Here is a 25,941-nt window from a genome sequence, read left to right on the forward strand (position 1 = left end):
TTGTGTGTATATGTTAGGAGGGGATTTCTTAGAATGTAGTTAAACTATCTGGAAAACTAAAGTCAGTTTTGTTAACTTTTCTGCTTTTGCAGGCTAACTCTGAGGTGGTTAAAAATCATGTAACCAGAAGCGTAAGTAATTTTATTTATTCCTTTTTCTTTTATTTGGCCTGATTTATTTTCCTTTTTGTGTCTGCTTATTTTTACTACAACTTCACAAAGCATCCATTGCTAACCATTTTCAAAGTACACATTTTGATTTCTATACTGTGTGAAATTAGCTTCTGATTAGCATAAATGGGGTTTTTTCACCCTTCAGTTTATCCAGGAACAATTAAATGACCTCTGCATTTCTTATTTTTAAATTAAGCAGGGAAGAAAGTAAAGATAAATATTAAAGTATTCATAGACTGAATTGTATTCAGAAGAGTACAGAAAGTCAAGAGATTTTTTTTTTCCCCCGCAAGAATGATACTAGTTTTTGTTTTGTGGTCAATATGCAATTGATCTTTTAGCTTTTATTTGTTCCATTTATATGCCATGTTTTTTACAAAACAAATAAATGCTCCTTCCCAACCCTTTATTACTATGGCTGTAGTACTGCTGGTACAAGTAGTATTAAATACATTTATTGAAGTGCAATAGAACCCAGCAGTCTAACTGATGTAGAAATTTCTGCAAATGGGACGTGTAGCTGATTTTGATACTGATAGCCCTTAAAAGTATACTTTTAGCACAATTTCTGTGAAGTAAGTAAGACAAAGAAGACAACTTTTTGAAGTCCTTTAGAGTTATCTTTTAACAGAGATGTCAAGTTTTGTAGATTTCTAAATAAATAATGGGAGATGCCTATAGTTAACTATCTGTTAGTAGGCAACTGTGATGCAGGTATTTGATTCCCTACTGTAAAAATGAGGTTAAAATTTAAATAGGGGCAGAGGAAAGGACTTGCAAGATGTACATGGTCTTCACTGATTCATTGTTCAATTCCAGCGCAGTTCTCTATTGCAACAAATGAACATGTGTTGCACAGTGCTAGCCTTGTGTCCACTGCATTTTTTTTGTAATGCTGCTGGTGCCACTCTGTGCAGGGTGTAAAGAGTTCTGATCCTTGGCTACCCATGTAGACAGGAGACATTCAGAGGTTACATTTGTATTAGCAGTATAGTTTGTTTACTTGGCCTGGCAATAAATGTTTTTCTACAACCAAGGGTATTTCTGTGGTTGGATCCATGCTATCAACCACACTGTTCTAGTAAAATTAGAGTTATTTCTAGTTGCTAGAATATATTTGATAATGAAACCAGCTATAAATGACTAGTGACGTGATTGTTTCACCTTTCAGTTCGCTGTTTGCTTTCTTATCTAGACAAATTAACTAAAACTAAAAAATCAGAGAAGAGCTAAGTTCTTAGTTATCTGTATGTGAATAATTGGTTTTGACTGCTGCTTCTAGTGCAACAAACATGAAGCAAAATAATGAGATACATTGTGAGGAAAATAATTGCAGATCATTTTCTGTTACTAGTTGGAAGTTTTTAGCATAATTGTTTACATTTGAATACTTTAGAGGGTTTTCTGTTTGTACTGATTGCTTATTGCACAAGCAAGATAATATGTTTTTTGGCTTTTTTTCTGTACATGTAATACCTTGTGCACAGCCATTTTGAAGGCAACCTAAAATGTTTTTCAGCTGTGCCTTTTGTCTTATTGCATTTTGCAATGATTATTATTTGACCATTAGCAAGTTTCCTGAAATTGTTGGTAGTTACTTTCTATGGACAAGTATACTCCAGGAGCAAAGGATGACTTGGTTCTGGCACTACCTAGAATTCAAAATTTTTTTAGCTTAATTCTAGTGTTTGGGATAGCAAGCACATTCTTACTTGGGAAATAAGAAGTGCATTTTCTTACATTTAGAGGGCTTCCTCATGCCCTTATGGACTGGAATATTATTTTGTTCTTAATATTAACATATTTAAAACAAATAATTAAACTTCTTGTTTCAACTAATGGCTGGCAGAAGTGTTTCTGTCACTTTCTATCCAAGGATTGTGTACACATAATTTTCTGTTAGTTAACAGGGTGCAAAATTTGTAATGAAAGTTTACTTCAGTTTTCATCTCTTACATCCTAAATAGGTCAGAGAGAAATGCAGGAGATTTACTCTGAAGTCTTCCCCTCTGCCACCACATTTTTTTCTTTCCACTGTGCACTATTTACAGAGTTAGGAAGCAGAGCGCACACATACAGGAGCTTTGTATTAGTTGCTACTGGGTCATGCCATACATTACTTCTACAGAACCTCACCATGTGGTATGTGTGAATTAATGCAGAAACTTTTACACTCTGCTGTATCTGTTGTGCTTAAATACATTACCTGTGGATAGTATTCCTTCAGGAAGCTCTTTCAAAGCTCTAGTGTACTTGTGAAACTATACTACAACCAGAATTAGAGCACATGTATTATTTTAGTCAATTGAAGTACACTCCCTGCCTAACACTTAAATATGAATATAGGAAGTTTCTCCATGGATTTGTAGTGGAATACAGTCATTTCAGTGTTGACACGACTCTAACTCACCTGGGTTAGAGTGAGTTAGTGCTCCTGTTCTGTGTGTGCAAGAGACAATTGCACTGGTTAGGGGTAGGTGCTAGCCTCACAAAGCTTTGTGTAAACTCTTTGTCTTGAGACATGGTAGAGCTAAGGCTTCAAAAATAGTTTTCCAAATGTGAGTATGTATACCTGTGAAATTTTACATTAATTAAAACACTAATTATGCCTCATTCTCACTTGAATAATAACTTCATATGTATTCAGTATTTTCTCCTAAAGAGTCCTTAGTAGCAAAAATGTGCTACATACCTTCTCTCTGTTGTGAATTAAATATTTTAAGAAAAGAGTAAAGGATGAATAGACAACCCAGCTGTACCAGGAGATTTCAGGCTGTGAGCAGGGCTGCTTTCGTCAATAAAAGTGAGTTGGAAGATGATCTTTCTGCCCTGATTGGTTCCTTGTTTCCCTGGCAGATTGCTAGACAGAACTCCATATCCAAGTGCCCCACAAACTTGATAAAAATGAGCTGGATTGCAAAGCCTTCCAGTGAACTTGTTTAGAGGAGCCTGGCCTGTTTTGGCTGAAGTGTCATAGGAAAGAATCATAGGAGCACCTTTGCCATCAGGGTAGGTTTTGGCAGAGAGAAAGCAAACTGGGATTTATAGCTTCTACAGACACTGCGAGGGGCACATCTGTTTGGAGTCTTGCTGTTATACTACACAGGGGAACAGATGATTTTTATGGGACACAGCATACAGAACTAAAATCTGCTCTCAAACAAGTAGCCGTCTGCAGCAGAAATGATAAATCTCTTCTGCAAAGAGAACTTCAAAAATATTTTTAATTAACTTGTAATATTTATTAAGCAATGCATACACAATAGCATAGAGACATTTGTATTTGCAAGGCATGAATCTTTTCTGCAATAGGAATCATTCTAAAGCCAGAGACCAAATTCAAGTTCTGGTATGCAAATTCTGGTTCTCATCCAAAACATCACATTCACTGTGTCAGTAGGAATTATCATGGTGGAGTAGTCCAACTATCAGTGTAGTTCACTGTTCTGTCTTTTTCTGCAGTATCCTGGAGTGTACAGAACTGTTACACCGTGCCTTAGAATAGGTTGCAGAATTTCTTCTGATCCCTGTCCATGGCTTGGGGAATGAAAATGCATTACAAATTTGGTTCAAATGTATTCCAGTCTTCTGCTGATCAGTCGCTCTATTCTTATTCTTATTTATGGTGTTTGAATGGTGAGCAATCATGTGGAAAAGAGTTTCAGAAGCTAATTGAAAGCTGTGTAAAATGCATGTAATTTTATGGCAGATTAGCTAATCAAATTTTCTAATGCTTATAGCAATATGAAAAATAGGCACAAATAAAATACTTACATCCCAAATAGATCCATGTCATTCTTTCAAAATATGTCCTGATACCTTTAAGCCACAGATTAATTAGTGATTTACATTTCAGATAGTTTTAGTTTCTACTCATTGGTCCTTATACCTGTTAATACTCTTACTCAAGAAGGACCCCAGGAGAGAAACAGATGAGCTGCATGAATGCATATCAGATCCTGGAGCCCTGAGTTTTCAGCAGTGCTGTTTCTTGGAGGAACATATGTATAGTTCATGTACAACTGTCTCAACTGTTTGAAACAACCTAGTCCTTGAAATCAGTATTTCTTATATTCTGCTGAGATAGCTTTTAAGCAGATATTATTATAGTTCAATGCCAGGAACAGGGCCTTGGGGAAGGTAACTGAATGATTTTTCATTTGGCTTCCTTAACCTGTCGTCTTTGATTCTGGTCTCAAAAGGGACAAGTCATTATCCCACCTGGTATTTTTAAGTTCATGCATGGCCCATGTGTCTAGTTTTACTTTGGTATTGGAAACTAGTAGTTTACCTACTAGGTTTTTTTTTTTAATTTATTTTTCTAGAGCTGTTATATAAAACATAGTAACTCAGTGTACTGCCAAAATGCAAATGAGTTTATCTGGGGCAAAACTGATCTCCCTTTACCCTTTGTCCTTTCTGGTCTCTGGCACTCTATGACAGAGGACTTTAACCTGTGAAATGTGTAAGCCTACTGATTGTAATGCAGATTTCCTTATTCAGTTCTTGGAAAAGTTGTGGATGATCATCTTGCTGATATTTTTTTTACAGATATGATTTTTTTTTAGGCGTTATTTTTTACTTGATTGTCTCCATTTTTTTCCTTGAGAGTCAACCTTTCATCACAGAAGATATAGCAGGAAGGTTATTTCTTACTCCTTCTGTTTCTGGACTTTTATGGAGAAGTTGTCTCAATGCCACCTCTGTGCCACACAGTGTGAGATGGCCTGTGCTATACCTTTTGTCATGTTTTTGCTCTGAAGCTGTGGAGCGACTCAAAGTAGGATTGTAAAGGTATGAGATGCTGCATGCTGCATTGGACAAACACAGGCTTGCTATTTGAGGCAGGCCAGGTAATCCATAAACAAGTTCACCATCTTTGGTGTCAGAAGAAGGTGAATTAACAGGACTGATCTCAAAAGTCTGTTTTGTTCAAGCTGTACTTTAGTTTAATTGGGCTCTTTGACCCACTTTCTATTCTTCCATTGACAGCAGGCTGTCTAGTGAATGTTGTGACCTGGTGAAAATTATGTAGAATTAAGTATGGGACTGTTTCTTATGTTGTTTGTTATGCACAGCCTGTAGTGGACTCTGGGATGCTTTTGTCTGAGGACTGAATTTTTGAGAAAGTTGGGATAACTGGGCTCTGTGATAAGCCTAGGACTGACAGGAGCCAATGGTGGTGAAAGAAATAAGGATGATGTCAAAGGAAAGAGTTGCATGGCTTGAATTTTTACTGGAAAAGGGCAATGACGTAGTGCATTGGATGCAAGGAATTTGCTTGGTAATCCAATTCTGTGACTGGTGAGAAGATGGTGTCTTTTATAAGCAATTGCTTCCCCCTGCTGTCCTCCATACAACTGCAACTTAATTTTACCAAAAGGCTCCTCGCACTTCTTTGCATAAGAATAACTTCTATATGTTATTGTTTGGGATTGATCCGTTTGTTTGGAATACGAAAATTCCTTAAAACTGAATGAATAGGTGAATAGAAGGTATTTTCTGTTTTGAAAACTCTGTTTCTCATATGACTGGTTATACTGTGTGCATTGCCAGACAGTCCCAGGGAAGCAGGGGAACAAGAATCATGGGGAAAAGCTCACAGAAGATAAATCTCAGGTCTGTCCTACTGGCAACATATCAAGCGCTAGTTTCACTGAATCTGGCCTGGTTACAACTCTAAATTTTTAGCCAGATGTGTATAAACACCCATTTTGAGCCACTGCTTTTAATTCCCCTTCATCTTCTCTACTGTTGTTGGTTGTCAGGAAATGAAAATCATACCTAGTTTTGTGAGATTTTTCCAGGTAATTGTCCATCCTGGGAGATAGCAGATAGCATTTGCTCTCTGGGAAGATTAGCCAAATGTTTTGCTATTATCTCTCCAGTGAGGTTTTGCTATTATCTCTTCAGCAAGGCAGAAAACAATGTTTTTGAGTGGGTTTTTTGTTTGGTTGGTTTTTTGTTTGTTTTGTTTTGTTTTTATTTTACTTGGATGGAGATGATTTGCCTTTATGGATAGTCTGCCTCATGCCACTGAATCCTCTGCTTGGTTAAACTTGTATTCTGATGGTAGGTGTGTATGACTTGGTCCAGAATGAAAAAGAAGCCCTTCTTATCAGTGAAATGACCCTGAAACTGCACAGAAATGTTAGGAAAAAGCCCAGAGAGGCAGTCACAGAAGTTTGAAATAGGTTTAATAGTCAATCAAAACCAGAATTCAGTCAGAAGCATGGTAAAATATGGCTTACATTTTCAGCTTGCCTGTTGTGAGAAATGCTGGAACACTTATTCGTATTAAGAGCATGTTGTAGGGGTGTGTGTATATATGTTATACGCTTCACCAAATCTTTGAAAAGCTTTTTCAATAAACATTTTGCCTCTGTAGTAACTCATATCTTTGTTGGATTTTGCTAAATATTGCGGCTGTGATGGGAAAAGTTAGTGGTGGTGTCATTGAGAGTTAGTAAAAAATAAAAATGAAGAAACAAAGAATGCATTGCTAGCTACAAGATAATTAAGCCATGGAAAAGAAGAGGAAGGGAATACAATCTAGAGGGCACACAGAAAAATGGTTGTGTGTCCTTGACTGCTTGTCCATTTGCCAGTAAGTCATTGGCTGTAACCAACATATAACATACAAAGTGATCGTGACCTTATGCAAGTTTAAGTAAAATTTGTTTAGTAAGTTTTGTGCACCATAGATAGGCAATGGAGAGTTTGATGGTGTGAATCAAAGTATCTTTTAAAAATGGTATAGTTCTGTTGATTTTGGGAGCTGTACAAAATCTGTATAAAAGTGTACCCATAATGACAGACAGAAGAGTATTGCAGCTATTTGAGGCCATATAATGCAACATCATACAGAGATGAGATATCGAAAGAAGAATTCTTTTAAATTACCAGTGTTTGAATTTTCCTTTGAGTATCCATAACACAGTCTAAACCACTAAGCTGATTGCTTACACATATAAAAATATAAATCTATCAGTTAAAATTTTAAGTTGTACCAGTTATTTAATTGTGGAAGTTGTCAGGACTATCCATTTTTGTACACAGAGCAGGAAAGAGTATATAGAACTGTGTATTTCAGTAGGTGACATGGCATGCTTACATGACATGGTTTGAAGCTGGCTCCCTGCCAAGTCTCCAAACCCTACCACAAGAGTTCCCCCCACCAAACCTCAGGGAGAAGAGGGAGGAAAAAAAACTAAGAAAACCCAAAACAAGAGAGAGACAACTAAAGTGATATATATAAATATATTTACACTTATATTACAATTATATACAATTAAAAATATATACAATTTCACAAGGGAAAGGGAAGGGGGAAGGGAAAGGGAACAAAACTAAAATAAAAAATATATATATCCCAATCAGTAGCCCGAGATCTAGTAACTAAAAGAGTTAGCAAAGAAATAGCTCACTACTCTCCTTGGGACAACCGAGAGTCGCTCCGGAACGATCGCCGGCAACCTCTGCCTCCCAAGGTCAGCAAGGCCTAACCAGGCCTCGCTCCCCAACACGGCAGACTCAACAGCAGGGAACCTGCACCTCCAAGCCGCCGGAAGGAAAGAGAGCGAAGACCTCTCCTACTTTCTTCTTATAGCCTGGCTTACGTAAAAATCGTAGGGAATACTGGGTAAATCTGGACCCTTCCTTGGTTACAAACTGGTCACCAAGGAAGGCCTAACCCTAACCACCACATTACAGTAAATACATATCTCACTAACAGGGTTTTTTTTTGTTTGTTAGTGGTTTGAATTATGTTGTTGTTCATATGCTTATATGCTGCATGCTACTAGGTTATATGCTAATTTATGTGGCACAACAGTGCAACAGAGAATGATTTTATCACTTATTTGCTTACCAGAAGAAGCTGTTAAATGATTGATTTTTCAGGTTACATGGAGGTTTAGTCATATAATTTTTCATAAATGGTGGAAGTACTTTTTAAGCAATGGATACATCTGTGTAACCAACAGAGACCAAGGAAGTGGAGGGAGAGTCCTGATGCTAATTGCTTTTTAGTTACAAAACCAAAACAAAATATGCCAAAACCTTGAATTTATGTCTTGTATTTCAAGTATAGTTATTTACTCGTTTTGGCACCCATGGTGTATTACCTACAACCTTTAAAACTCTAAGAAAGGATTGTGTAAAAAGAGGCTAGAAATACCATGAAGTTCCCTCATTTTCTGTTGTCTAAGTAAAGACAGGAAGTAGTGAAACTGGGACTTATGTGAGGTGCACCTTATGACACCAGCGGTGATTTAAAATTTGCCAGAACAGTTCTCTTTCAGAAATTCTGAAAGAAAACATGTCACTTTCATGATTGTATGTCTTAGCTATTCCCAGATTTTGATATACAGCATCACTTTATGTAAGGTTCTAAGGCCTCTTCCATTCAAACACAGTTTATTTGGTTTGGGAATACTTGCCATGTGTGTGCCAAAATAAATAGGGTTTATCAGCCTTCCAGCTCTTACCTTTAATCTAAATAAGCTTTTGTGTGCATGTTTCTGTATATTCAGGGGAGGGAGAGGAGTGAATACTCTTTCACCTATGGAGTTGCTGATGCATGATATTAAATTGAACTCCTTCTTTTCTGTATTAAAACATATTATACTTATCTAAAGGCTAAAATAAAATATATACTATATATAAATTAATATATATATATAATAATATATGTGCAAAGCTAAAATATATATATAGACATAGATAAATGTAGAGTGAATTATTTTGATTTATTTTTATTTATTGTTAGTATAGTAGTAGCTGTCTTTGTTTTTCCTTTTACTGAGGTTCACGAGGGAGAATATTTTTATACTTTTTCATGAATAGTTGCTATTATTGAACAAATGGAATTACAAGAATAAACTACTACACAATAAATTCTCAGGAATATATTGAGTATATATTTCAATATTGTCATAAGGAAATCAGTTGAGAGGAACTTGCTTTTGCAGGTTTATAAAAAAATTCAAATTTCATCTTCTCAAAGACGACTATGTTTTCTCTAATCTTAATGCAGTTACCAAGAAGAGCACAAAAGACAGCACGAAAGACTTCTCTGGCAGTAGTGGGTTAGAAGAGGTGATAGAGAGTTAGGCATAACTTGGTCATAACCACAGTGTTTGCCTTCAAAACACAGGGCAATGATCCTCTTGTATCCTCTTGTTATAATTTTCCACATAAAAAATAAAGAAAAAAACCAGAAACATTGACATCAGTGACAGTAAGTAAGCTTCTGGATTGACTGTTCTGTTTTCTTTGTTGCAGAATTGCAGCAGTGCTTCGAAGAATTCTACTTCCAGTTGTGACAAAGAATCACAGCAAGTATTTCTTTCGTATTTTATGTAGCAGTGTCACATCTTGCCTTAGTGGGTTTAGATTTTATTTTTTGTGGTTGTGATTTCTGAGTTCAGTCTTCTGCAAGACATGACCTGCTATGCAAGTACTATTTTACAATCTCTGTCTGAGAAAACAACTGGGCATATTTGCTGAGCTTACTTGTAATTTAATGACTAGAATCTTTCGATTATTCTATTAAGATGGACAAGGTGAGATTGTGCCCTTAACCTGGAAAAGAAAGAAAAGTTAAAGTAAACAGTATCCGTACACTAACCCGTGAAATTAATTGGATTATATTCATGTCTTGCAGTCTGGGGACTGGTTTTAGATTCATGTCAGTGTTACTCAGAGCAGATTTCAAGATCTGCAATGTTTTACAGATCACTGGTGAATCTACCAACTTGTAAAGCATTTGCAGAATTCTACAGAGAGATGTGTGCAGACATAAGTACCTAGAAGTTTCCCATTTAACTCCCAAATTTGTTGTGCTAGTATTTGCCAAAAGTGCTTGTATTCATTTTAGTGCTTTTCCACATTACTGATTGCAGAGATTTTTTCACTATGGTTCTGATGTGAAGAACTCTGATTTTTGACTAACTCAGTTTGTGTTCTGAACTGAATAATTTGAGCTCTGTAGGCATTTAATGAGTTGTAATTGCAATGAAATTCTTCGAAACATCTGATGCTTGTCTGTAGGAGTTCAAGTTGCAGTTTCTTTTCATTAATATGCTATGTTTGTTCTTGACTGCTTTGCTGTGAGCTGCCATATCTAATTTCTTCACAGAAGTGCAGACTTTGATCACATTATGGAAGAAGGCTATGAACTTGACCTCACTTACATCACAGAGCGGATTATTGCTGTATCTTTCCCTGCTAGCTGTTCTGAGGAAACTTACCTCCACAATCTACAAGATGTAACCCGAATGCTCAAATCCAAACATGGCAATAATTACTTGGTATGTGTAAGATGAGTGTTTTGTGATACATCTTCTTTTGTCTACACAGGAAGGCTACTGGTAGGTCCACATATACCATTATAAACTAGAAATTATTCTTTGGTCCATCTTTACAGCCTTGCAAGCAGGTGCAAGATCTTCAGTAGTGTTTTAAGCTGCTAGGCAAGAACAGATATTGAAAGCACTCTTGCTGGGGCACTACAGTCTCTTTGTAATAACACATAGTCAAACACTGTAGAATGATTGCACTGACCATTTTCATTGTCCAAAGAAGGCTTTTAAAAAATACACACCCTGCAATGTGGAGTGTGTTCTTTTTTCCTAACATCTCTGGTTCCTTAAGTGGGCATCTGATAGTCTCTCACCATCATGTGTTCACTGTCTGTCTCTACCGTATACTGTGAAACAACATGTAAAAGTAGGATTGCTGTTGGTGTGTTCTGTCCAGATCTTTCTCATTAACTAGTTGTAGATGCATTTTTTTACTGCTGTTTAGTTTTCTATAGGAAATTAAGTTGTAAGCAAATCTATAACGATCTTCGTGTGCAGATTTTTTTTTTAATGATAACACAAGCTATTAATCTCCTCTGTTGTTTTCTGGCTAGCACCATGGCATGTGTTGTCTCAGCTTGTTCTATGAAGGTGAATTTCAAACAAGACCAATATTTTATTTACTTTTTTTCTTCTACTGTCTTTTTAGTTAGTGTGTATAAACTATTAGAGTAAAATCTATGACTTCAGGAGGTTGAACTTTACTCACAGTAGAAATTAGTTTCTGGAGAGATTCCATCTAATGATTTAAATACATTATCTTTTTACTCACAAACCAAGATGTCATAGGTGCATTATGAACCAGATTGTCCTCAAGATGCATGTATAATACTTGTGCTGTGGTCTGATGCCCTCAGCATGCTGCCTTGGTGCCCTTCGCTTCCCTTCTATCAGACACTGGTAGCTTATAAGGCACAAAATAGTAATAGTTTGAAGGTGTATGTAAAGCTTCTGTATGTAAAGCATTACAGGTACAAATTCAGCTGTTCTCGGTGGTCTTTTCCATGGGACAGCAGTGTAAGCTTGTAAGTCTCAGTCCAGTTAAATCTTGCTTAATACCTGTTTGTATTACAAAAATCTGATATGTGGTAATTCTTGTTTAGTATGTCCTCTCTCTGGGAGGGAATGTAGTCAGTTTCTCTTGCAAAGCTGGAATTTTTGAATTTTGTTTTGGTTTTGTTCTATTTATTAATTTATTTTCTAATGAACATTTTGGAAATCAGCTGTCTTGGTCAAAAAAGACCTTGATGCCATCTGCTTCGAGTATGTTTTTGTGAATTCACAAGACAACCTGACAAACCACAGCCAGGTTGTAGGTTCAGAGCTTGCTTTTAAACTCTTTTGTTTCTTATGTTTTGAATACCTCTTCAGCCTGCTCAAGAGGCACATGTATATCAGCAAAATCTGGCAAAATCCCGGCAAGAATACTCTTGAACAGACTAATACCCGCTATTGCAGAAGGAATTCTACCTGAAAGTCAGTGCGGTTTCAGAACCAACAGGAGCACACAGACATGGTATTTGTCCTCAGACAACTGCAAGAGAAGTGTAGGGAACAGAACAAAGGTCTCTATGTAACCTTTGTTGACCTCACCAAGGCTTTTGATACTGTGAGCAGAAAAGGTCTGTGCAGATTTTGGAACGTTTAGGTTGTCCCCCTAAATTCCTGAAAATGATCATCTCACTCCATGAGGATCAGCACGGCCAAGTCAGATATGGTGATGCACTTTCTGAGCCCTTTCTAATAACTAATGGTGTGAAACAAGGCTGCGTTCTCGAACCAACTCTATTCACAGTCTTTTTCAGCATGATACTCCAAAGGGCCACGGTAGACCTCGATGATCAGGACGGTATCTACATTTGATATCGTACTGATGGAAGCCTATTCAACCTAAGGCGACTGAAGGCCCACACTAAGACCTTAAATCATCTTGTCCGGGAGCTGCTTTATGCTGATGACGCCGCCCTTGTTGCCCACACAGAAGCAGCTCTGCAGTGTTTAACATCCTGCTTTGCAGATGCTGCTGAGCTCTTTGTGCTGGAAGTCAGCTTAAACAAGACAGAAGTTCTCTATCAGCCATCACCTCAGGAGGTCTTCCATCATCCCCATATCACCATTGGCCAATCAGAGCTCAAATCAGTCCAGCAGTTTAATTACCTACGTAACCTCATCTCCTCAGACAGTAAAATTGACGGGGAGATAGACAACAGGTTAGCAGAGGCGTATAGTGCTTTTGGAAAACTCCATAAAAGAGTATGGCGAAATAAACACTTGAAGAAAAGTACAAAGATCAGTGTTTACAGAACCTTAGTGCTGTCTACTCTCTTATGTGGTTCCAAATCATGGGTCATCTACCGCCACCACCTGCGTCTCCTAGAACGCTTCCATCAATGCTGTCTCCGTACAATCCTAAACATCCACTGGTCAGATTATGTGACCGATACATCTGTTCTAGAACAAGCAGCAGTCACAAGTATTGAGGCCATGTTGCTGAGAACACAGCTGCGCTGAGCAGGGCACATCTCAAGGATGAAGGACCACCGCCTCCCTAAGATCTTACTCTATGGTGAACTTGCCACCAGCTGCCACAAGAGAGGAGCCCCGAAGAAAAGATACAAGGACTCCCTGAAACAACATCTCAGCCTCGGCCATATTGATCATCATAACTGGTCTACTCTGGCCTCCAGTCGAGAGGCCTGGAGACACACCATCTATAAGGCTACTGCTTCCTTTGAGAATGCATGCAGGATCACTCTCGAGGAGAAAAGACAACGTAGAAAAAATCATGTTTTGCTGAATATACCACCTAAGGAGTCTTTTTGCTGTGCCTTTTGCAATCGGATATGTCTGTCTCGTATTGGCCTCATGAGCCACCAGCGTGCTTGTAACAAACGTGGATAGAGCCTTCCTAAATCTTCGTTCGCGGGCAAAACAAAAAGCCCCCAAAATCTCCTCAAAAGAGTATTCAAGTCAGCAATTCTGCTGAAGTTGATGGGAACAGTTCTGCTCTTTCATTGGACCAGGGTCTCAACTAGCAGAACCTATACTACAAATCAGCATTTGTCATTTTTTACCTAGTTGCTCTCTCTTCGCTGCAGTTGATAGTGAGAACAGAGAAGGGAATGATACACTCAAAGAATTGTGTGAGTGCATTGTTTCCTGTTTGAGTCTGTTTGTTATGAAGAATATGAACAAAAAATCCTAAGTATCTAATTTTCTCTAAACAGTAGAGAATTATACTTTGATGGTCTGAGATAAGAGTCCTTTATGGAGAGATGAAAGCCTGTCCATAGCTTGCAGTAAATTTTTCTCTGCTTCGGTACTCTAAAAAAGTATCTTCCCTGCAGACTTTGGTACCTAGAAGAAATGTGACTTCTCCAACAGATAAAAATTTAGAAACTGATGCTAATGCTTCTCCTTCTTGTACCAAAATATAAGTAAGTAGACCTAGGATATGCCAAAAAGGGACCAAAAAGGATGCAGTTAATCTTCCACTGTATCATGGCTTAACCTCAGCCAGTAACTTGGTCCCACACAGCTGCTTGCTCACTTCCCCACCAGTGGGACAGGGGAGAGAACTGGAAGAGTAAAAGTGAAGAAAACACATGGGTTGAGATAAAAACAGCTTAATAGGTGAAGCAAAGGCTCTGCACACAAGCAAAGCAAAACGAGGAGTTCATTCATTGCTCCCTGCAGCAGGCAGGTATTCACTCATCTCCAGGAAAGCAGGGCTCCATTATGTGTGGTGGTGACTTGGGGAGACATCATCACTCTGAATGTCTCCACTTTCTTCCCCAGGCTTATATGCTGAGCATGTCATACAGTATGGAAAATCCCTTTGGTCAGTTAGGGTCAATTGTCCTGGCTGTGCCCTCTCCTAACTTCTTGTGCACCCCCAGCCCACTCACTGATGGGGTGGTGTGAGAGGCAGAAAAGCCCATGGCACTGTGTAAGCGCTGCTCAACAATAATGAAGACATCCCTGTGTTATTAACACAATTTTCAACATAAATCCAAAACACTGTGAGCTACTGTGAAGAAAATTAAATCTACCCCAGCCAAACCCAACATGCAGTGACATCTATTTATGGTATATGCTTCCCTTCAAAGACTTCTGTAATGCCTTGTTTTGTTGTTGTATGTGAAATGTTGGTTCTTGTATCTTCTGGTCTTTATTCTATGCTGATAGGACTCCTGGAGTATCTCAGCTTCACAGGACTTGGGTATCTTTGAGTTTGACATCTGATCCAGCAATGACAAATACCCATCATGAACAGGGCTGTATTCTGACACACAGGAATTTTAAATTGATCTTAAATATAAAGCAACAAGAAAGATGAATAAAAAAGTTATTATCAAATAGCCCTTTTTTTCCCTGTGCAAAATTTTAGGTAATTGATTTCTTAACATAGCTTTATCACTGATTTTAAGAACTCTGTACTGAGATCTGTACTGAAAACTGCAACTCTTAATTTTTTGGCAAATATTAAAGCTAATAGAAAATTAGAAAAAAAATGTCTCATTTGTAGAAGAGACTTTTCGTTTCATTCCTGTTAAATTACTATTGATATTTATGGAAGGATAAGTATAGTCTTATTTATAGTTGTTGATATATCTTCCTGATATATCAGAGAATGAACATAAAAATTTTTGATTGTTATTTAGCTCTTCAGGAATAATCTGTTTAAAATGCAAACAGTATACTGGAATTAAGACAATGTTTCTCATAATATAAAGAAGTTTTATTCTTTCTTTTGGAGTTTGATCAATGGAAGTGGTGTATACCCTTTATGGTCAATATCATATGTAATTTCAGAAGCCTGTGCAGCTTAAAATAGAAGCTGTTTTCTTGAGTGCCTTGTTAATTTGGGTGTTTCTTCATCTGGATAAATTTCTTGCCTAAAAAATGTAATTTTTCCTAGAGGTGCCATGATGTCATACTGTGTCCATAAGGGAGTTGCACATTTTTAAGTACCACATTGGTGAGCAGCAGGCACCAGTTTCTAGAAGGAAAATGATGTAGTTCCTTTAACCTCTTTGACTTCTGGCTTTTTTGGTGAACCAGCTGAGGTTAATGCCTCAGGTGGTATTTTAGAAAAGCATTACACTTTAGAAAAGGGTTCTTAAATTGTCCTTGGGTAATAGTAAAATATATAATGGACTTATATTTACTCTATCTCAAATTTACGATCTGTTTATTCCATTTCAGAAGTGTAATGAAACTTTTTCAGTGATTATGTCATCTGTACTTAACTTGTGATGTGAAATAGCTACACTGTGAATCTGCCTCAGTAGCATTGTTTCAGTTCTTCAGTACTGATATTTCAGCTTTTTGTTATTGATACTGATTTAAAGTACTTTCTAATAAAAGAGACAGTTATACTTGTATACACTGCTTTTTTTTGCTCATTTTACAGTCTATCTCTTTAACTGTTCCTTATTGAGCACTAAGTGTATGATAACTTGCTATCTAATGAGTTAACAGAAGAGTTGGAAGATCTCATAGGCTAAGCTATAGTTAAATAGCTATGTCATATCTTCCCTGCAAAGTTTTTGACAGAGCAGTAATTTCTTGCCCACAAATTCGAATATTTAATGCTGTACCATCCTCACAGACTTTTCATTGTTAATTCTTACACTCTGCAGTTATTTTGCATGGTGCCCAGGTCTCTCACTATACCTCTTACTCAAATAAAACCACACAAAATAAATAAGATGTAGTGGAATTTTAACTGTCCTTTTTCAAAATGTGCACTTAGTTTCAGCTTTATCTTCAACATATAACAACTGAATACCTAAAATACATTTGCTAGTGGTACCTGACTTCAAATGTTAATTTAGTTTAGTAGAACAGTGGACAAACCTGAAGCCATATCACTGTAGTTTCTTGTAGTTTTCATGTTTCAAATACAGCTGTTTACGACATAAATTATGGATCTTAATGGTTGATTTTTTTTCTTTTTTTTTTTTTTTAACAGGTATTAAACCTCTCTGAAAAGAGATATGACCTTGCCAAGCTTAACCCAAAGGTATTGATTGTCTTCCATTACATCTCTTTCTAGTGTTAAATAAAACTTAAATGGCCTGGTGAGCCCTGAACCTATGCAAGTGTTGATATACAGAGTAAGAGAACAAGTTTTGGAAGATGATAAAAAGCCCCAAATGCATCCCTTTTTGTTTTTTCCCAAGTTATGTTTTGTGTCTGTTAGGTCTGTATTTTACATACCTGTTCCTGTTGTTTTCTTAGACTTTATACACAGGACCTGAAGCCTGTTGTGACTTCTGAAAAACTCCTATTGAATGCTATAAATTTTACTTCAAGTATACTTTCTTTGTGCAGTCACAGGATACTGGGATTATATAGTGTAATCTACAATCAGATAGCTGAAGCTAAAAGAACTCTTAGTTTTAACCTTTTGAGTGCTTTATTGATCATAAAGGATTTAAATTGTTCATGGTTACTGGGTTACTGGTTTTGTTAGTGTTAAATATGCATATAATAATAGGTTGAGTAAACAGTATTATGTAGTGACTAAAGCTGAATAGAAAAAAGGAAAAAAAATTAAGATGCCATGTCTGTTGCACATTAAGGAAATAAATTTCAAATCACACCAATGAAATTAGAACAATCTTTGTTCTAACTTTGACCTTCTTTACTGTTATAAAATACCTGAATATCTAATTGAAAAATCTTTAAAAACTTGAGATCTTCAGAAATGTCACTTTTAAGTGGTTGGCGGGATTAGGGGGGGAGCTTTTTGTTTATTTTATAAAATACCAGAATCTTAAAAACAAATTCCCTTCTTCCCCTTAAGAGACCTGTAAGTGTCATGGCATTTGAATGGCATGGTTGTCTGGGATTGGAAAAACTGTGGAGACTTTGAACCATCACAGTTATTTGAATCCAGATTATAATATGTGATGCTAGGGTCAAGGTGTCTCTTGTAAATATTACTTGTTTAATTGCAGATTATGGATGTGGGTTGGCCTGATCTCCATGCTCCACTTCTTAATAAGGTGTGCACCATCTGCAAGGCTATGGAGTCATGGCTGAACAATGATCCTCAACATGTGGTGGTAATACACTGCAGAGTAAGTGAGCCTTTTATATACACACAGTTTGTATTCATTTTCAAAAACATTATCCTTTATTCTTACTCTTTTTAAAAAATAATAAGTTTGATCTATTTTCAGTGTTGGAAACAGTATGCCAGATCTTCAGTTGATATAAGTATGCTTAAATCTACTAACCTTGCATGCTTGTTATAGATTGCTTTTTATGATGACTAAGATCCTAGCCCCTGCTGCAGATACAGCATGCAGTGATGTTAGCTCACATCCTGCAAAGGTCACTGTTACTTCTGTGGGTGTATTTAGAAGCTTGAGGTTTTTCCAGCTTTATAGGAAACTCCTTAGAAGCTCTTCATGTTCTGTGATGTTCATGAATTTTCTTGTGGGACAAGGTTTTAACTGGCAATATCACTGCAATGCATTATAGCAAAACTACCAGTATGCTGTGTTACTTCCCCTTCCATGCTCAAAAAGAAGAGAAATAAAAAAACCCCTTAGTTAAATGTGGATAAAATGAATTCAGAACTGAATTGGTAGCTATGCTGGTGACACTTGAGGCAAACCTGTCTCTGTATCACTAGCAGATGTTACTCTAAACAAAATGAGGATGATAATAGGACCAAAACTTCTCTTCAAGTCAGGTTCTATAGTCCCCAGTCCTGAATTTTTTAAAGACAGAATGCCATTATTGTATGAAATGCTTGAAGTCTTGCTAGTTTGCAGGACTACTGCCAGGAGTAAGGGGCATTCACAGGACAAAAGAAAAGGGAACAAAGTATTTCTAGATATACAGTTATATACAAATTGATAATGCATGTTGTTGATTAATGTCTTTTGGTAATTTTGTTTTCCACCTGCAAAGATAGATACAGCCAGCTATGTGTATCAGCTGAGAGACTGAAAACGTTTTGAAATCCATGAGAATTACTGCTTAGTAGATTGTACTGAATTTGTCATGTAAATGTATTTAAAATTACTTTGAAGCATTTTTAAAATTATCCATAGAAAATTAGTTGTAAATCTCAAGTGTTGGGGAGGTAAAAATGCCCGGACCTGTTAGAAACTCGTATTCTTTCCAAAATAGGTATTTTATAGCATTTCATGCTGGAAAGTGCAACATTGTCTAAACTTGTTGTGAATGATTTCTGAGAAAAAATAATAAAAAATTAGAATAGTTGACACAATTTTTCTGTCCCCTCCCCCCCATTCCTTTAAATCAGTAAGACTTGACAGACATGCTCATAGAAATCCTATTTAGTGGGTTTTTTTGTTATTTGTGAACCAACTTGCATTGACAAATAAGCTGCTGCCCAGTTTTTCCACCTTTCCATCAACAAAGGGGATGCATGAGTAAAAGGACTGACTGAATCTCGTCTTAAAATTGTATTTACTATCGGTCTTAAATAAAATAATGCCCATTCATGTAATAAATAAGTTATCATTCCCTTTTTCCTAATACAGGGGGGAAAAGGAAGGATAGGTGTAGTCATATCATCGTATATGCACTTCATCAATGTTTCTGCAAGGTAAGTGTGAATAATGCATGTTGTGTGTTTTTTACAGTATACATAAGGAAAAATGCCTTTTAGTTGAGTAGTCTCTGTCAGTTTGTCAATTAAGGTTTGTCAGATTTTCTTCCCAAAGAGTCTTGGAGCATGTCTTAACACAGCCTGCTTTCATGACACACTGTTCTTGTAGTCCTGTTTTCAGTAGGAGGTTGGACTAGGTGACACCCTAAGGTCTCTTCAAAACTGAGATTTTTAATGGTTTGCAGGAAACATCTAAAGGGTGTTTCAAGATGGCCTCTTTTGAATCAGTGAGAAATTATTCTTAAAGTACTTAAGGAAAATAGATATTAGAATCTGGACACAGTATTTGAATAGGAGATTCCTAGACATTGATCAAAGTGCAGAATGCAGTTTAAGAAATAATCTAGACTTTATTTTGATTTTTTTAGTTGATTCTTTTGGAATGCTCAAATTATGAAATGGCAATTGATAATTTGTCAACAAGGATAAAATTTAATAGATGGTCTCAAAAAGGATGAAATGTATTTCGGAGGGGTTTGTTGGGTTTTTAATCACATTGTTTTCTGTTGGTTTCTTTTATGTATATACACGTACATAAATGTATTACAATAAAAATGCCCTCTAACTGCCATGGTTAAGTCAAATTTGGTTCTGAATTCACACCAGCCTGTCAGTAATAGATTTGATCCACTGCTGTAGTTGATGGGGTCTTAAATCACTAGAGGTTGATGGCAAATTACTCATGGATTTCATGAAAATGAGAATTTCAGATAACAATCTGTGCTCACTAGGGTAAGCCCAGTCAAGAGGTCATTATAGACCGAGAAGCTAGGTGCATTGTATACACCAGTATGTGCTGAAAAAGGTACTTGAACAACTACTTGAATATTTTCAAGTAGTAATTGCAACAGTGATTGCCCCAATTTCATAATATTTTGTTGAAAAGCATTGTGAATGACAAAATCAGTCAAGTAAGGGTAGTACGGTACTGTGCTGTGATCTCAGTGTTGCAATATTGTGTCATCCTTAAAGGTGGTACCTGGCAGAAAATTACTATGGTTGCAACTGTTGAGGGTGCCAGCTTCCGTGTCAGAAATGGTACTCAGAAGACTTTGATGTTCACGCCAAATAAAATTCCTAATTTATCAGCATGCACATATCTCCTACTTCTGTCCAGGGCAGCGTTAATTTTTGCAGTAACTAGGAGAGGACAGGGGTAAGGGAGTCTCTTCGAGGGAGAAGGGGTTCCTTCTGGTCAAAGTGTGGTGGAGGGAGTGGTGCGATGGCACCAGTTCTGATCTGGAGGGAATGGTTGGGTAATGCTGGTTCCAGGCTGGAGGGACCAGCTGGGTAAGGCAAGTTCCAAGGGTAACATGTTGGAGGGAGTGATCGGGTATTGTCTCTTGTTGTGGGTTTCTGAAATGAGCAATAACATTTCTTTTCTGGTACCCTCTCATAAGTATTGTTGCTGCTATTGTTCATTTTCTGGCAACATGCCAAAAAATCTAGGCATAGTGAATTTAGGCTTAACACCTTTCCTACGAAGACAGGCTGAGAGGGTTAGGGCTGGTGTTGTTCAACCTGAAGAAGAGGAGGCTCCAGGGAGACCTTCTGGCTGCCTTCTGGTGCCTAAAGGGACCCTACAAGAAGAGTGAAGTAGGACTTTTGACAAGAGTATGCAGCGATAGGACGAGGGGGAATGGCTGTAGACTGAAGGAGGGTAGATTTAGTTTAGATATAAAGAAGGAATTCTTTACTGTGAGGGTGGTGAGGCACTGGAACAGGCAGTCCAGAGAAGTTGTGGATGCCCCATCCCTGGAAGTGTTCAAGACCAGGCTGGATGGGGCTTTGAGGAATGTGGTCTAGTGAAAGGTATCCCTGCCCATGGCAGGAGGGTTGGAACTACATGATCTTTATGGTCCCTTTGAAACCAAACCATTCCATGATTCTATGAAAAAGCCTTTAATGATGTGAATCTATTTTGGTTATGTCTTATAATATCTGATTTGTCTCATTTAAGAAGGAATAATGTGCCATCAAATTTAATGAAGTCAAACAGAGCTCTTTGTAATTGTTGGTAAACTCTGTTTTAACACGCAAAGCATTCGCAGTCTTTGGCCTGTTAGGAATGGGTTGCCTAAATTCTGAATGGTAGTGTGGATGAAGATATATGAAGATATATGATGGATTGGGTGAGAAAAAGTTTTTAGGTCAAGTAGACACTATGTAATCCTTAACATTCATAAAGAGAAGGTTTGACTTTACAGCCTGTCAAGACAATTGGCAACTTCTAAATAATTTTTGGAAAAAGCATAAAACACTTTTATTTTAAATAGTCTCTTCCTTGGTGGCTCAGGGCACAGCAAACAAAGACCGAATGAATTGTTGACTGCTTAAATGATCCGCTAACTGGGTACTATAGTTCTTTCTGAAAAAGAGAATAAATTTTTATTTTGTACAGAAAAGCCCCCAGTGGCACTGGGAGGAAATTATGGCAAGTATCCTTCTTTGGGAGCTTGAGCTGCTTGGCTTTGCCCAAGTTCGTTACATTATGACTTTAATATATTCATGTTGCATGTATGCCATCCAGTTAGTTGAATAAGAGTGTAGGTGCTTTGCCTAAGGAAGGAAACTGCCTTAACGTGTCGAATGAGAAGGTGTCAGTGGAAAAAATGTTGTTCACAATGTCCAAAGTGCTGAAGTTGCTAGTTAGGTGCTTCTTTTTTTCCTTACTTCCCTCCTTTTTGTCTTTCAAATATTTTTGCATATTTCAAGCAGTAACCTGATGAATTTCCAAGAAAACACCAAGACAAAATAACATGATATCTGTGTCTCTCTTTTGACAGCGCTGATCAGGCTCTAGACAGATTTGCTATGAAGAAATTCTTTGATGATAAAGTTTCAGCTTTAATGCAGCCATCCCAAAGAAGGTATTCAATTTGCTTCTGATTCATACCAATAAGAAATGTCATCATTATCTTCTACTCCCATCCCTTACTCCCTCCTGTGCTATGTGAAGACTATTTCCACAAGATCCTCCGATGCTTCCTGAACTCTTAGCACTTTATCTTATGTTAATATTCCTTGATTGATGAGATGTCTCCTTCAGATCCTTCATGTAGACCAAGACAGATAAGACCTTTTGTACCACACTGTTATCTGAGTTCTTAACTGTATTGTTTGTTAATAAAGAGATGTCACAATCTGTTTCTTGATTCTTCCAAGATAATAATAAACTCATTGTGACATAAATGATGTGTATGGAATGTGTGCTGATTAGTGTGCAATAAGGATCTTAGTAATACTTGTTTAGAGGATCTACAGATTACGCATTTGCCCCATCTCCATGCTAGTAAATGTTTGTCAAAGCAGGCATTATTCATTATGTCTATCTGGATGTGTTACCTTTTCAGTCTGTCTAAATAAAGTTGAGTTAGGACTCAAAGTAATAAAGCATTTTGGAAAGCGAATAGATCTGGAGTTTGCTGTTTACCTTGTTTTGATGAGAGGTAATGAAGGATTCAGTACCAGAAGAGACTGATATCCATCAGAGTAATTGTGATATAGGTGAATCTTCTTTTAGAAATATAAAATATCAACTGGATTTGATTTGGTAATTACTGTTCATTTATTTTTGTATTAATCCACATGTATGCAGTAGGTTTTTTAGAAGTTGTTTAAAGTATAAGCCTTTGCTAGTAATTAAAGCAGAAAAATCAGTAGTAACAACTAGAGTAAGGCATTTAGTTTTGTTATCTCTAAATAAGAAAAATTTTTCTGTTAGTTTTTGAACCTATTTGGTGGCTTGCACAGCTATTTTTAACTTGAAAAATAGTAACACAACATTCTATTAGACTTGAAATAAACTTTTCATAACTAGAAGTTTACTGGCCTTTTTTGGTTTTAGTTTTGTTTACATATATGTGTATTGCATTTTAATAATTAGAATTTGAGAATGCTGCCTACCACAAAGAGAAGTGTGAACCATAGCAGCAAAAGGGAATAGATGTTGTTAATCTTCCCATCAAGAAGCCTCATGCAGCAGGCATATTTCAGTGAGAGCCAGGAACCCTCACAGCAGCCTGTGAATTGTGCATCAGGGTAGGTTTTTCAACCATGTTGACAGGAAGCTTCAATAGCCACTAACTTAAGTGATCTGTATGTGAGTCCTAAAGCTAGCAATTAAATAGATGTAAATAGTTGCATTTATCTTTTCCTACCCTCTTCAAGGACACTTGCTTAATTAATTCTTCTGGGGGGGGCAAGGGAGAGGGTCTCAGAGATACTCAGTTCACCTCTTGACTGATGTGATTTATATCTTTGCTCAGCAGTACTGAACTTGAGCTGGTCTTACTATCTTCCAGACACATACACTTACAGACACTTTATTTTGGAGAGTTATTTCCCATGAGAACAGAGGATGTTCTCCAAACCATTGGTCAGAACCATTCTCCTCCTGAATATTGCCTCTCCTACCTTTGCCTGGCCTGCCAGTGGCTACTAATCCTATTTCAGGGAAAACCAATTCTAATATTTTTTGGATAATTTTATAACCCTTTTTTTTGTTCCTGTTCTGATCAGTGAATGGCCCGAATCACCTTTTTAATATGCTTTTTCTCTGAAACCGTTCCTGGGTAATTAATTAGTGATGTCCTTGTTAAAATCCAGCTGACATATAAATGGATATAGCTTAGGTGGATCTCCACATGATAAAATATGAAAATACATCCGTTAATTGTATTTCAAAAACTTTTCACCAGTAAGTTTTGTCCAGATAAATTGTGACCATTAAGTGCATCAGTCCTAAAAATATCACTCAGCTTTTCCCCACTGCTGTAACAGTGACAAGAAAAGTAACTATAGACCACATCTCCTAGTCTAAATCCATTCTGACAATACTTAAAATGGACACTTACTCTCAGATAAGCAGTTGAAGATTTGCCTGAAGAAGACATGCAGATACATACCCTTCATATGAAAAAAATTTCTCATAAACTTTCAGGATAGATCTTTGAGAAAGGCTTTCAAAAATTCAGTCAAATTTTTGGAATAATTAAAAGCAGGTAGTGGTAGAGAGCAAACGTTCAGACAAAACATTTTACTGCACTGTTTTTTTGTTTAGGTGTGACAGTTTGTAGATTTGTGCTTTTGATGTACCAAATACTTTCAGAATACCTTTCTGAAGGAGGAAACCAAAAAGAAAAGTTGCCTTTACTTAACATTTCAAAATAAATTGAGCTTCGCTAGCACTCTATAAAATGAAATCTATTTGAAACAACCACAACCCCTATTCTGGTGTAGTAAAGCTGTTGTTATTGGGCAGAATATCTTTAGTTGTGCAGTATGAGTTCAGTTAATGAGATCTATGGATAAAGGGGGAAAAAGAGGTGATTTTTCTTTCTTTTATACATTCCTGAGAATAATGTTAAATGATGATCATCTCATAGGCATGGAAGAAAAAGTGACTCAAATAGAGTAGAAAAATCAGAGACCGATTTCCATTGGTTATTTAAGGAAATAAGAGGAATTTGTTTAATGTACACTTCAGTGATATTCACTTGCATGTATTTGCTCATGAGCTTGTGACTAAACCAGGTGTTAAATAGCAGAAATAAAATGACTTTCATATTGCTATGGTAATTTTCCTCTGTTTTGTGCTGAATGAGATAACTTCTCATTATGAAGATGTCATTGGACTGCATTGCTGATAATGCTAAGATTCCTGACGGGGCACTTCTTGCTCTTTTTTTAATGAAGTGAACTTCACTGTAAATGGAGTAGGACCCATATCATACTGCTGTGAAAGCTATTTAAGACCTGCACTTGCAAATAGGAATGTGTACCAAAACAATTGACTTTACTGTATCTTCTAGTTGTTTTCTTATTAGAGTAGTGATGTAAATAACTAAAATGAAGATATCAACAACAGAAATACAACAGCCATGCATTTAATAAAGTGGTAAAGTCTTTTAATGCTGTTTTGTGAGGATTATTATTCTGGAGTTATGTGCCATGTCACAATGCTATTCATTATTCATGATCTAGAAATATCAATGTGTAAATAATGTATTTCCCTGATATTACTACTTTCATTTAATTCAGATAAATTTTGTATTTTTAGATACGTGCAATTCTTAAGTGGCCTTCTATCTGGATCTGTGAAAATGAATGCAACCCCTCTTTTCCTGCACTATGTTATTCTTCATGGCATCCCAACCTTAGATGCTGGGGGAGGTAAATTACCTAACTTTTCCTATTCAGGTATAGGATTAAAGTCTTGTTTAATTTTGGAGCTTTGGAGAAAGCCTGCATGAATCTCAAAGTAGAGTTAACATCTTCTTGATATCCATCCAAATATTTCCAATAATGAAACCAGAAGAGAAACATCTTAAGAGTAGAAATTGGAGCAGGTCAAATGAATTTCATGTTCTCTCTTAAATGAAGAGTTGATGCTATTCATGTCTGCCTAGTTTTTGAACAGTTGTGAGCCCTGTTACTGCAAAAGATCTGAGAACCTTGTCAGGTTTCACAATGATTTCCTCTTTGTTTAGGAAATAATTGTAAATATAATTTCTTTTCTGTTTTGAGATTGGATTTTCTGTGGAAAAGCTGTTTGGCTATGGTGTGCTTACAGAATTACAGAGTCACAGAATCATTTAGGTTTGAAAAGGCCTCCAAGATCATTGAGTCCAATCTTCGACCAATCATTACCTTGTCAACTAGACCATGGCACTAAGTGCCACATCCAGTTTCTTGAACACCTCCAGAAATGGTGATTCTGCTACCTCCTTGGACAGTCTGTTCC

At 36.9% G+C, this 25,941-nt stretch overlaps 1 protein-coding gene across 17 annotated transcripts in view; it reads left to right on the top strand.

The window, feature by feature from the left end:
* Positions 1 to 25,941, top strand: part of TNS3 (tensin 3) — a 201,379-nt gene that overhangs the window by 72,941 nt on the left and 102,497 nt on the right. For 5 of the 17 annotated variants that reach the window (XR_003916164.1, XR_003916163.1, XM_029963195.1 and 2 more), the window contains 8 exons: positions 84 to 131; positions 9,459 to 9,511; positions 10,315 to 10,486; positions 16,515 to 16,565; positions 17,506 to 17,628; positions 19,069 to 19,133; positions 21,983 to 22,066; positions 25,258 to 25,370. Coding sequence is in view for 15 of the 17 variants with exons in the window: in XM_029963195.1 (XP_029819055.1) it covers positions 84 to 131; positions 9,459 to 9,511; positions 10,315 to 10,486; positions 16,515 to 16,565; positions 17,506 to 17,628; positions 19,069 to 19,133; positions 21,983 to 22,066; positions 25,258 to 25,370 (709 nt within the window). In the remaining 2 variants the exon portion in view is untranslated. Of the gene's footprint in view, positions 1 to 83; positions 132 to 4,631; positions 4,968 to 9,458; positions 9,560 to 10,314; positions 10,487 to 16,514; positions 16,566 to 17,505; positions 17,629 to 19,068; positions 19,134 to 21,982; positions 22,067 to 25,257; positions 25,371 to 25,941 lie in introns of those variants that run through there. The other 12 variants (XM_029963198.1, XM_029963193.1, XM_029963194.1 and 9 more) reach the window with 6 other exon arrangements.

The sequence above is a fragment of the Manacus vitellinus genome, unplaced genomic scaffold (genome assembly GCF_001715985.3).
Source record: "Manacus vitellinus isolate BGI_N305 unplaced genomic scaffold, ASM171598v3 scaffold_55_pilon, whole genome shotgun sequence".
Lineage (NCBI taxonomy): Eukaryota > Metazoa > Chordata > Aves > Passeriformes > Pipridae > Manacus > Manacus vitellinus.